This window comes from Sus scrofa, chromosome 4 (assembly GCF_000003025.6).
Source record: "Sus scrofa isolate TJ Tabasco breed Duroc chromosome 4, Sscrofa11.1, whole genome shotgun sequence".
Taxonomy (NCBI): domain Eukaryota; kingdom Metazoa; phylum Chordata; class Mammalia; order Artiodactyla; family Suidae; genus Sus; species Sus scrofa.
This window is the reverse complement of record NC_010446.5, coordinates 54,933,223-54,945,316: the sequence shown is the minus strand read 5'-3', so window position 1 is coordinate 54,945,316 and position 12,094 is coordinate 54,933,223. Positions and strand designations below refer to the sequence as shown.

Below are 12,094 nucleotides of genomic sequence, written 5' to 3'. Positions count from 1 at the left end.
CTGTGACAGATATTTTCCAATTTAACTTCCCAGCATCAAAACATTACTCCTAGTATAAAGAAATCCAAATATCCCCTATTCACTGCTACTGGAAGCTTGAGCATAGGAAAACAACCTGAGTTCAGCAAGCAGATGTTCCTCTCCAGGATTTGTAAAGTTAAGCTAGCAGGGTGAAGACATCCAAAGAGGGTAGAGTTGGGAGTGAGACTACCAGCAGCATCTGAAGCAATGGCTCCTAACCTTAACCCTACCTCCAATCCCAATCCCAACCCCAACCCTAACCCCAACCCCAACCCTAACCCCAACCCCAATCCCAACCCCAACCCTAACCCCAACCCTAACTCCAACCCCAACCCTAATCCCAACCCCAAACCTAACCCTAACCCTGACCACAACCTTAACCCCAACCCTAACCCTAACCCTAACCCCAACCCCAACTCCAACCCTAACCAGCTCTGCCTTCTTCCCTGGTTCCTGCCTGAGCCCTGCTCTCAGGGTTCCTGAGCTGCCCAACACCCTCCAAATAAATTCCTGTTCATCTTAAATTAAGTAGTCAATTTCTAAGTCTGAATTTTTTTGTCCAGTATATTGACTCCAACCTAAATTTCATTTCTAACTTGTGAAGCTGAAATAATACCTGTGAGACGGATACTTTTCCTTTATGGAAGAAATAAGCATTTTTTCAACTTTCTCGTCGGTAGCAGTTACCAAATCCGCTGGAGAACTTTTAATCATAATATTCATTTCATTTTTTAGAGCTTCACGAACAATCTAAAAAGATTGTTTAGTAAGCAAATAGGAAAAGCGTTTAAGTCATTTTAAATCAAACTAAAAGATGAAATATAGAAATGGCTTGAAACATTCAATCTGTCTTAAATAACAGTCTTAAATATTTTTTACCACAATGGATAGAAAATAAATCCTTAGTGCTTATGATCTTCTAGGTATAAAGTCATAGAATCTTATATCCTAGTTTAGATTCACAACTGTCATCACAAAAGATTTAATAACATAAAATTGAAGTATTCACTCAAAGTTAAATAATATAAAAACAAATACAGATTAATTAAAACATATGTTTTGTTTAACAAGGCAACCACACACTGTCCACATCCATCATATCATAGCTGACAAGACTTCACTTCATACCTCTCCAGCTTGTCTCGCCAGGGTAACTGCATAATCCATGCATTCCTGCCAAGGATCGGCCATCTTCTAAAGAGGTTTAACACGTATCAGGACAAAGCGGTTACAAATCTCTGAAAGTCTTAATTACAGAACAGTTAGTTCACAAAAAACATCTCAACTTGCAAAATATTTTCTTGCAGGATTCCCCCTTTTCCTGATTCTAGAGTTCAGTTTTTTTCAATATTCATTCATAGGTCCATTAAGAAACATTTTTTACCAAAATCACTTCTATAGTAGAAACATTTTCACAACAAAAAATCCTCTAGAAAAGTGTCTCCCAAAGAGCCCATACCATATCACATTTTAAAAAACAGCCCTGGGAGTTTCCATTGTGGCTTAGTGGTAATGAACCTGGCTAGTATCCATAAGGATGCATGCAGGTTTGATCCCTGGCCTTGCTCAGTGGTTGGTTAAAGGATCTGGCGTTGCCATGAGCTGTGGTGTATATTGCAGATGCAGCTTGGATCCTGCATAGCTGAGGCTGTGGCAGAGGCTGGCAGCTGCAGCTCTGATTTGACCCCTAGCCTGGGAACTTCCATTTGCTGCACCTTCGGCCCTACAAAGCAAACAAAACAAAACAAAAAACCCAACAACACCAGCTTGGGAAATGGAGAAGAAAGGACACAAGAAATATCTTATAAGATAGAAACACATTTGGGTTAAGAATAAAGTGAAAATTAGGGAAAGAACACAGGGAACATAGTCAGCCATCAGTATCTGCAGTTTTGGCATCCAGGGAGTCAACTGACCATGGATGGAAATTAAAGCAGCTTTGAAAGGAAAAAGCAGAAGCCACATGTTCTAACTGAATGTTGGGTAGTTCGGTGCTTAATACATGTGAATTTATTTTTATTTTTTTGTATTTCGTTTTTTCTTTAGGGCCGTACCTGTGGCACATGTAAGTTTCCTGGCTAGGGATGGAATCAGAGCTGCAACTGCCGGCCTACGCCACAGCAATGCCGGATCCAAACCACATCTTTGACCTATAATGCAGCTTGCAATAACCTTAAGGATCCTTTAAGGGAGGGAGGGAGGCCAGGGATCGAACCTGCATCTTCACAGACACTATGTTGGGTTCTTAACCACTGAGCCACGATGGGAACTCCTGAATTTATTTTTAATGAGGTTGTAAATATAGAGAACTTAAAGATCAGTGATTAAAAATAAACTGCCCAAATTTTATACACAGATGACACATTCAGAATTCAAACTCAATTATGAATGTAAAGTCCAATGCTCTTTCTATCATAACATTCCAAGCAAAGAAAATTTCAGGACTGAAAAAAAATAACAATAAAGCAAAAAGGAATTTCCCCATGTTTCAAAGAAGAAAAAACCAAAACATTTTTGTCTTCTGAACTGTCCAGCTTTCCACTGACTTCTGAAGAGAAGACGAAAATAACTCACCACTGGCTCGACCACACTCTAAAACCTGTACCTAAGACACTGAAGCTTTTTAAGCTGTCAGACTCAGAAATATGTGGCATCATTTATAAAGCATCTTTATAGCTGAAAATAACCGACACAGAGTTTCACCTGGAACACTGACGGGAAACCCCAATCATGGTGCTCACAGTATAGGAATGGGGGAGGGGTGGAAGGGAGGGAAAGGCAAAGGACAGAGGCTTGAGCTGTTTCTGCTAGTTGCTTCTTCTTCCTGATATAAGCATTTAAATAACTTAAAGAGGAAGCCACTTTTTGAGTTACAGAAGTAATTGCTTAGAGTACTTCAAGAATTGTTTCCAATTTCTCCCATCCCTCTCTTCTAGGCTTAAGCAGAACTCGATGGTCTCACCATGAATCTGTTCTCTAGCCAGAAACTGTGCTTAAGCCACTCATAGGTCTCCCTTCTAACAGCACTGATAATAATGCCTATCAATTCTTCCAACTCACTGCAAAGGTTACCTTTTCTTCTTTCTAGGGAGTCTCCACCCAGAAGTCATACTTCGTTTAATCATTCGAGAGAGATGTGCTAAATACCTATTATATGCTATGCACTACTTCAGGGTGAAGAAAAGCAGGCCCCGTTCACACTCTTTAGTGGAGATACAGATACTAATACAAAAAAAAAAAAAAAAAATCACAGACTACATGAAGCATCACAAACGTAAAGGCTAACTAAGCAGGAGAAGGACAATGAGAAGTAACAAAAGAATTCAGACCTGGTCTTAGGTACCAGATGTGGTTTCCCTAAGGACATGACTCAACGAAGATTTGAAGGACAAGTGAATAGGTATTAACTAACTCAACTGCAGGACTCCTGGTACGTGAAGAGTAACCAAAAGCCCTAAGTATGACAGCTCAAAGATCAAGGGAAACAGGGAGGGGCTGGGCTGGGGAGATAGTAGGAATCATCCCATGAAGGCTTTAGCGGGAGGATTCTGATTTGACAGCCATGAGAAATCCCTACATCATGGCTACTGAACAGAATGGATTGGAGGGTGGAGGGAAGAGTGGGGAGTGGGGATATTTGCTTTCGGAGGTAAAGTTGAGGGCACTTAGTGACAGATCAGATATGGAGTATGAGGGAGAGGAAGAGTTTATGACTCCCAGATTTCCCACTTTGGCACCTGAATGGATAGCGGTGACACTTGCTGAAACAGGGAGTAACAACAACAAGAAGTTTCAAATTTGGGATCTGGGTAGGAGGTGGGGAGATGAAAACTTCATTAGAAGAGGAGCCTTTTCGAAATCAAAAGGAAATGTAAATCAAGCAGGTGAATGAATGAATCCTGACCTCAGAGGAGAGGTATGGCCAGCAGATACAAATATGTAAATCATCTGAGTAGGCAACAAACTGCGTCCGGAGTCTGAATGACATTCCTTAGGAGGGAATATGCTCTGAGAAGTTCTGAGAACACCCAAGCCTTCCAAGACCCCCTAAACCTATGTACATGACTTACTTAAGGCACTCAGGAATGTCTTCCTTACATTTTGATTGTTTTGCGTGCACGCTTTGCCTTCCCAACAAGTTCTGAGTATATACCTCAGTGGAAGGCAGTAAATTTTGTTCACCTTCACTTTCAAAAGGACAAACCCCTAAAACATTTCCAACTCTTTCTGTGCTGGTCACCACCTTCCCTGCTGTGGGAGCCATGTCACCTTCCTGCCAACCGTCCCCAGCAGAACGACTGCGGACAGCACGGGATCAGGGGCTCACACTGGGACTCAGCGCCCGGTAGAAATATGCCAGGTCTCTCTGAGCCTCTTCGGAATCGGTAAATTGAAAACGAGGGAAGTATTCCACATAAGCTGCCGCAAAGGTTCTGTGAGATCGCGTGGGCGAAACCGCTGCACAACACCGGGACCATTCCTGGCGTCACTCGGAGGCAGCTTCAGGACAAAACCGCAGAGGTGAAGGAAACCCAAAGCGGCCTCGGTCCCTGGATGCCGCCCCCAGCACCGCCGACCGCGCCCATCCATTCCGACCGGTCGCCTGCGCCAGCAGCGCCCGCAGCGTCCACCGAGCCCTCCCGAGGGCCGGTGCGGGTCGCAAGAAAGTAGGTCTCACCTCGGGTTGGAGGGCGTGAGGATCGCTAGGGAACCAGCCGGCTCCGAGGCTGGGCTCTTCCGGATGGAAATGAGTGACAGGAGGGAGAAGGTACAGCCCTGACAGGAAGTCCCGCCCTTCAGCCCCGCCCTTGGTGAGTGGCTTGTTCTGGCCCCGCCCCTGCCGCGGAGCACACACCCTCCCATCCCTTGCCCCAATCCGGCGGGTGATTTGCGCTGCCCTGCCTAGTCCTTTGAGATTTGCCTTCTCTTTCATCTGTGGTTTTTACTTCCTTTATCCTGCTTGTACATTCGTCTATATTTTTTAAAATTATTTTCCTCTATTTTGCCATCCCTTCTTTCATTACTTGCAGTTTTTCTATTTCCCTTTCTCCCTTCTTTTATTCCATACTATTTTTTTGACAAAAGAACTGGAGATATGACTCCAGTTTTGCAACTTTTATTTGCTAAACCTGTGCTAGGTAAACCTACCTATATTCACATATTATAGGGGTTCATCATTGTAGCCCCCTCCCAAATGTTCCACTTTTGCATTAGAATTACTTTGAGTTAAAGGTAACTGAAAGGAGTTCCCATTGTGGCTCAGCTGGTTAAGAACCCGACATAGTGTCCTTGAGGATGTGGGTTCATTCCTTGGCCTGGCTCAGTGGGTTAAGGATCTGGCTTGTCCACAACCTGCAACTTAGGTCACAGATAAGGCTTGGATCCTGTGTTGCTGTGGCTGTGGTGCAAGCTGGCAGCTGCAGCTCGATTCAACCCCTAGCCCAGAAACTTCCATATGCCTTGGGTGCTGCCATAAAAAGAAAAAAAGGAAAAACGGGGGGGGGGGGTAACTAAGAACAGGTAACTGCAAGAGAAACTACCACTCCTCCCTTAATTATTTAGAAGAATTTAAATTGGGCTTTTTCTCAGAATAGTTATTACTAGAGATAAATTTTATCTAAAGGGCCCCATCTATATGGTAGGGCAAATATCTAATTACAAAACATCTGCTTTTCTTCTTATTGTCCATTGAGTGACCCTCCTGTCCTTGGAAGCGCGGGGCCCCAATCCCATTCCTTAGCTGAGGATGGCACAGTCTTCAGTTTACTTTTCTGTCTCTGATTCTCTCATGTGTATGGGATTCTCCCAGGTAAAATTATTATTATTATTTTTTTTTTTTTTTGTCTTTTTACCTTTTCTAGGGCCGCTTTCATGGCATATGGAGATTCCCAGGCTAGGGGTCCAATCAGAGCTGTAGCCACCGGCCTACGCCAGAGCCACAGCAACTTGGGATATGAGCCGCATCTGCAAACCTACACCACAGCTCACAGCAATGCCAGATCCTTAACCCACTGAACAAGGCCAGGGATCAAACCCTCAACCTCATGGTTCCTAGTCGGATTCGTTAACCACTGCGCCACAATGGGAGCTCCAAAATAATTAAATTTGATTTTCTGCTATTAATCTGTCTCATTTCAACTTAATTCTTTTATCAGCCAGAAAAACCTAGAAGGTTTCTTTCCTAAAAGTTTTCTTCCTCCCCAACAATATACACTATAGTAACCTATGATAGGTAGGTAGATAGGTAAATACATAGATAGATAGATAGACAGACAGACAGACAGACAGACAGAGAGACAGACAATTTGTTGGCCAGAACCAATTGCTCCTATTCTTATTTGTTTGGTTATCATTTATTGAGTACTTACCATGTTTCAGGCAGTTGTATTTCCATATGCATTATTTTACTTAAATGTTGCAGCAGTTCCATTAGAAGGTATGATCAGCTCCATCATATGGACAAGGAAACTAGGGCTCAGAGAAATTATTTGTCCTCAATTCACACAGCAAGAGCAAAGAGTAAAACACTGATTCCAAACTCCACACTCATGGAATACATGGCACGATGAGGTTGTATCCCATGAGGCACAAGGACTAGTCTTTGGCCCTTAAAATGTTTCCTCTTCTTGAAACGACAGGCCGGGCATCATTGTATATATAGTCTTAGTATTACAATGCAAAAGGCAGCACTCAGGTGTAAGATGTCCCAGCCACAACAGGACCAGGGAAGCAGGTTATTATTAGGCTCCTTGCATTTGCAGCGATCGCTTTTCTCAGTTTGATCAGAAGACAGAATGTCATCACCAGTGTGTTGCAAATGAAAGAGTTCTCAAAGATGAATGACATGAAGTGTGGGACCAATTCTTAAACCTTACAGGAGCCAGAATTTTGTCTCCATTCTTCTAAAGAATGATGCCCTAAGTATCTGATGTGGACACCTTGATTTGTCTAGCAAATGATGCTTTAGTTTTCTTGATTAAAAAAAAAATTCAGAAATCAAAATTTTGGTTCTTTATCGTCAGTCATTTTAAAATAAAAATCTTGCCAACTACAACATGGTGACAAATGTGGATTTTTAACCACATAAAATTTTCCAGGCACTTGCTGAAATGTCATTGGAGTCTTCTTTAAGCCTCCTTTACATAAACATGGTCCCACTGCTTTGGAAAGCTGCTAAAATCAGCATAAGTAAAGTGAAGATAGAATATCTCATTCCTTCAAATTAAAACCATTTCAAACTGCCCAACTCTAATGAGCAAGAAAGTACAATATTTTTCTAGGGGCCTCAGCAGCTACTTTACAATTGTCTTCAAGTAACTCAGTTTTTTTCCGTCCAAGGAGGTTGTTCTACTTTCCATTGCTTGACTAAAGTGAAATGAAGAATCTTCTAGTACATAGAGAGTCCTAGTGCTCAGATCTGGTTTTGGCAGTTTGCAAACTGGTTCCACACAATCCTAAAGTTTTTGTCCAGTGCTGTGTGCCTTGCTCTGAGCTTCCCAATGGGGCAATTTTTAAAGCTACGATGACATGTAACCATTGTTCCCAACCCCAAAGATCGTCTGCTGTGCCAAGGTGGTTGGGGGTTACGGAGGGGTCAGGTTCCATACTCAGCCACACACTGTATCAGGACAAATTCTCTTTACTGTGGCATCCAGGCCACCATTCCAGACTTCTCTAATAGCAAGCTTCCTCCTGGGAAACTTTGATATCCTTTCCTACCAGCTGACTTCATGGGTGAGAGATGTTCTAATTATGCTAAACCTCAGAATGGAAGAGAGGCAAGATCCAATGCCCTTGAAACCTCCCAGACACCTGACTGTCCTGGAGGCGATTCTGGGAAGAATGGCCTTTGTCAAAGCCACAGAGTACTCTGGTCATCACCTGCAGAAGTGATAGATGTTCAATTGCCTCATGTTTGCAAAATAAAGAGTAACCTCCAAGGTGAGTCTTTTTCCAGGAATCCTGGGTATTTTGTTACTCTTTAGTCTCTGGAGCTGCTTTTAAATGGCAACTCTTTTCACTTAAAAAAAAAAAAAATCTGATTGCACATACCAAGACTTTGCTAGATCCTAATTGTTTAATGGACTTTGATCAGAGTTCCCATCATGGCTCAGCAGAAACAAATCTGACTAGCATCCAGGATTACTCAGGCTCAATCCCTGGCCTTGCTCAGTGGGTTAAAGGTCTGGCATTGCCGTGAGCTGTGGTGTAGGTTGCAGTTGAGGCTCAGATCAGGCATTGCTGCGGCTGTGGCATAGACCAGCAGTTGTAGCTCTGAGTAGACCCCTAGCCTCCATATGCTGTGGGTGAGGCCCTAAAAAGCAAAAAAAAAAAAAAAAAAAAAAAAAAAGACTTTGATTACAAATGACAAAAACTTGGAGTTCCCGTTTGTGGCTCAGTGGTAACAAACCTGACTAGTATCCATGAGGCTTGATCCCTGACCTTGCTCGGTGGGTTAAATTCCTGGCATTGCCATGAGCTGCATGGCATATCACAGATGTAACTCAGGTCTGGTGTTGCTGTGGCTGTGGTATAGGCTGGCAGCTACAGCTCCAATTCAACTCCTAGCCTGGGAACTTCCATATGCCACAGACGTGGCCCTAAAAAGACAATATATATATATTATAAACACAAAGTGCATATCCTCATGGGTGGAATCTTCAGGATACCTAACAAGATTTCATGTTTTGATGTAATATAGGTTGAAACTGCAGAACTTTTTATCTTTGGAACAATATATCACAGAATCATCTCTCTTAAGGTTTGGAAAGAAACTTTAAAAACTGACATATCTCTCTACCTCTGGCTCTTTTATCTAACCAATCATGGCTGTGTAAGATATGTGAAAGGAAAGTCAACATGCAGCTTGTATTGCTAAGAGAACTCTAAAACTGAGCTGGGGGGCCACTGAGGAAGTTCGACTCATGTGTGTCTCAGCCCAGATGGATTCTGAACATTTGACCATTTATTGTCTTCACACACGCATCCAGAACATCTACCCAATGTTCCAAACACTCAACATATTCATCAGTCTCTTACCCTAAAATAGCTCATGATAGTCTGTCTCTTAAAGACAAATATTTCCATTAGGGTCAATCAGTTCTTGAACAAATTTGTGTGTAAGCCCCTGGCTGGCTCTTTTTCTCCCCTGGGACATTCTTTTGGTTTAATCCTCCTGAATTGCAAATTAAGAAATTGAGGTCAGGAGTACCTGTTGTGGCTCAGAGTTACAAACCCTACTGGTATCCAAACCCTATTAGGATCCCTGGCCTCACTCAGTGGGTTAAGAATCTGGCGTTGCCTGAGCTGTGGTATAGGTCACAGATGTGACTCGGATCCCACGTTGCTGTGCCTGTGGTATAGGATGGCAGCTGTAGATCCGATTCAACTCCTAGCCTGGGAACCTCCATATGCCACAGGTGTGGCCCTTAAAAAGCAAAAAAAAAAAAAAAAAAAAATGAGGTGAATTTCCTAAGACTTCAAATAAAGTTCCTTGTTCTTTGCAGATTTGATAACTGATTATTGTAGGACAACCTGTTGGTATGAACTCAAGCAATTAGGCAGCCTACTTTATGCCTCTTATTCTTGAAAAAGTAAAAAAAAAGCTTGAATAACTTCCTCCTTATCCAAATTAGACTAATTTTACTATGCAAAAATCTGTCTTTCATGATACATCTATATGATAAAGTATATTTCAAGTTCCAATTCAGACACATTCACCTGTGTTTAAGGTGCAAGAGCAAATACGCATAGGGAAACCATAATAATTTTAGAGTTTACTATGTGTCAGGCATGATTCTGAGGACATTGCTAATATTAACTCATTTAATTTTTACAACAATGCCACGAGGTAGATACTATCATTCTCCCTGCTTTCCAGATAAATTTAGACATAGAGAGATTAAGCTACTTAACCAATGTCACCCACCTGGTGACAGAGCTGGAACTGCAGACCCAGGCATAACAATTAGATCAGGAGATTTTTTTGCCTTTTCTCTTCTATGATAAGGACACATCTCTTCTTAGCTTTGTAGAGCAGAAGAATCAGTAACATTTCACATCCACAGCACATGGCCACTGTAAAAGGAGCTGCAGAAGCCAAGTCTGCATCGGACTGTGAAAAAGAAAGCTGAATAACGGCAAAGGCTAAGAAACTATTCAGGACCCCACCTTCGATAGCAACCGTTTTACAAACAGGAAGAGGCAGCATAGAAATTTTAGCAAAAAAGTACCCAAACAACAAACCCAATACAGGAACTAACAGACCCAACAGAAGCACCTCTAGATTAACTGTTTTTAGAAACACGAATCCCATTCTGAAAGTCAAAGAAATCCCTACAAACATTAAAATAAAACTCAGAGGTCTAATGATTCTCTCCAGGAAGGTTGCTTTTTCGGGGAGTCTACGCTTAATGAACATTCCCACTGATATGGGGATAAGTATGAAAAGGAGAGTCGACATAATTTTTGAAATAGGAACATGAAGTGTACCTGATAACCCTAACATCCTGCTGTATATATACGAATTGGCAGGCATCGCTATCAGGGCTAGTAATGTTGACGTGCAAGTCATCAAAATGGCCAACGTGACATCTCCTTCCAGAAGCAGAGCAAAGAGATAGCCCCCACCCCCTCCCGGGCAGGTGCAGGTCATTACAAATCCAAAAGCCTGTGCCTCAGGCAATGCCAAAATCTGCGTCAAAAGGAATCCACAAAATGGCATAAGAAAAAACTGTATGATTGCCCCAAGAATTATTGGCAAAGGTCTCTTCCATACCATTTGAAACACCTGGAATTTGATCTTGCAGCCGAACGCACATTTATTTAACAGTATCATTGGTAGAAAAAGCATTAGGATGTTTCTGTCCATAAGGTTTGAGGCCCGGAAAAGGTTGTCTTGTCTCGGTTTGAGCACTCTGACTCTGACATTCTTTATTTCTTCAATGAGTCTTTCTTGCCTACCTGCAGAATCCCACAGCTGAATGGTTAAATTTGTCTCTCCGTTTTCAACCGTCACCAGGTTTATGGTAAAGTTCGTAACATCCGATGAGGTCTTGGTCACATTTACCACTTGCAGCATTTTAGGATCTTCTAGCTGCACAAAGAGGTAGTTGGAGTTTGGTTGTTTACCTCTGTAACTTGACCTTACAACAACGGTTTCTTCAGTCTTTGTGAAAAAAAGTATTTCAGTCTTTTCGACATTTGGAAAACTGAGAAATGATTCCTTTGCTTCTCCAAGAGTCTCAGACGACAAAAGCAGGACAATAAAAAGTTTTCTGATCATTTTGAAAGCTTAAATAAATCACACGGGTAGAACCATTCAAAAAACTAAAGAACATTCTTCGTGCAGGTGTCGTGGTGCCGGTCTGAAGTTGTTAGGTAAGTTGTTTTTGCTGGATCAAGGTCCAGTAGGAGGGACTCTTGTACTTTTCAAACAAATCGAAAGCTACCTAATGAGTGACACAACTGGTTCAACCTAGTTAGAAATGTAAAAGCCATAGAATTAAACAGGTTCAATTTATCACAGCAGAAACCTAATCTCCTTCCTTCTGACTTCCTCATTTCTGGTCCTTGAAACACAGCCTCCTTTTTACCTGAATTAAAACCCTCAGTGTCACCATTTTTGAGTTCTCTTCCTTCCTAAGGAAAATCAACACTAAAAGCAGAGAGGATCCAAAACTTTTAAATAGCTATTGAGAAGAACTACAGCTTGGCGTTACTATTTTATCTGTTCAGGTCAAAATCAAATAAAAATTTACTAAACATATATGCTGGGGCCCTGAGCTAGGAGCTCAGTATACTGCTCCAGCTAGGTGTCTCTTCTCTCCTGGAACTTAGGCTGGTGGCCCCTTATTATCTAGGAAACTGCAGAGCTCATAAATGGCCTTGCAGCATCCTTAGTCAATAAGAGTTTTCCTACATCTCTAAACAGGGATTGTATATAAGGCAAAAACCATAACTGTTCATCTTGTGCTTAGGTAAGAAAACAATTTCCTGGAGTTCTCACTGTGGTACAGTGGGTTCAGAATCCGACTGCAGCAGCCTGTGTCCCTGCGGAGGTACAGATTTGATC

General features: G+C 42.1%; 2 protein-coding genes across 5 annotated transcripts in view; both read right to left on the bottom strand.

Annotated features, from left to right (window-relative positions):
* Positions 1 to 9,479, bottom strand: part of IMPA1 (inositol monophosphatase 1) — a 32,835-nt gene extending 23,356 nt beyond the window's left edge. Inside the window, exons 1-3 of one of the 4 annotated variants that reach the window (XM_021088715.1) lie at positions 6,390 to 9,479; positions 1,150 to 1,267; positions 638 to 771 (exon numbers count right to left, since the gene is read on the bottom strand). In XM_021088715.1, the coding sequence (XP_020944374.1) occupies positions 638 to 771; positions 1,150 to 1,212 (197 nt within the window). In that variant the 5' untranslated portion in view covers positions 1,213 to 1,267; positions 6,390 to 9,479. 4 annotated transcript variants of the gene reach the window in all.
* Positions 9,476 to 11,388, bottom strand: SLC10A5 (solute carrier family 10 member 5). The gene has a single exon (XM_021089172.1). It carries the CDS (start codon positions 11,303 to 11,305, stop codon positions 9,989 to 9,991), a length of 1,317 nt encoding a protein of 438 aa, XP_020944831.1. The 5' UTR covers positions 11,306 to 11,388; the 3' UTR covers positions 9,476 to 9,988.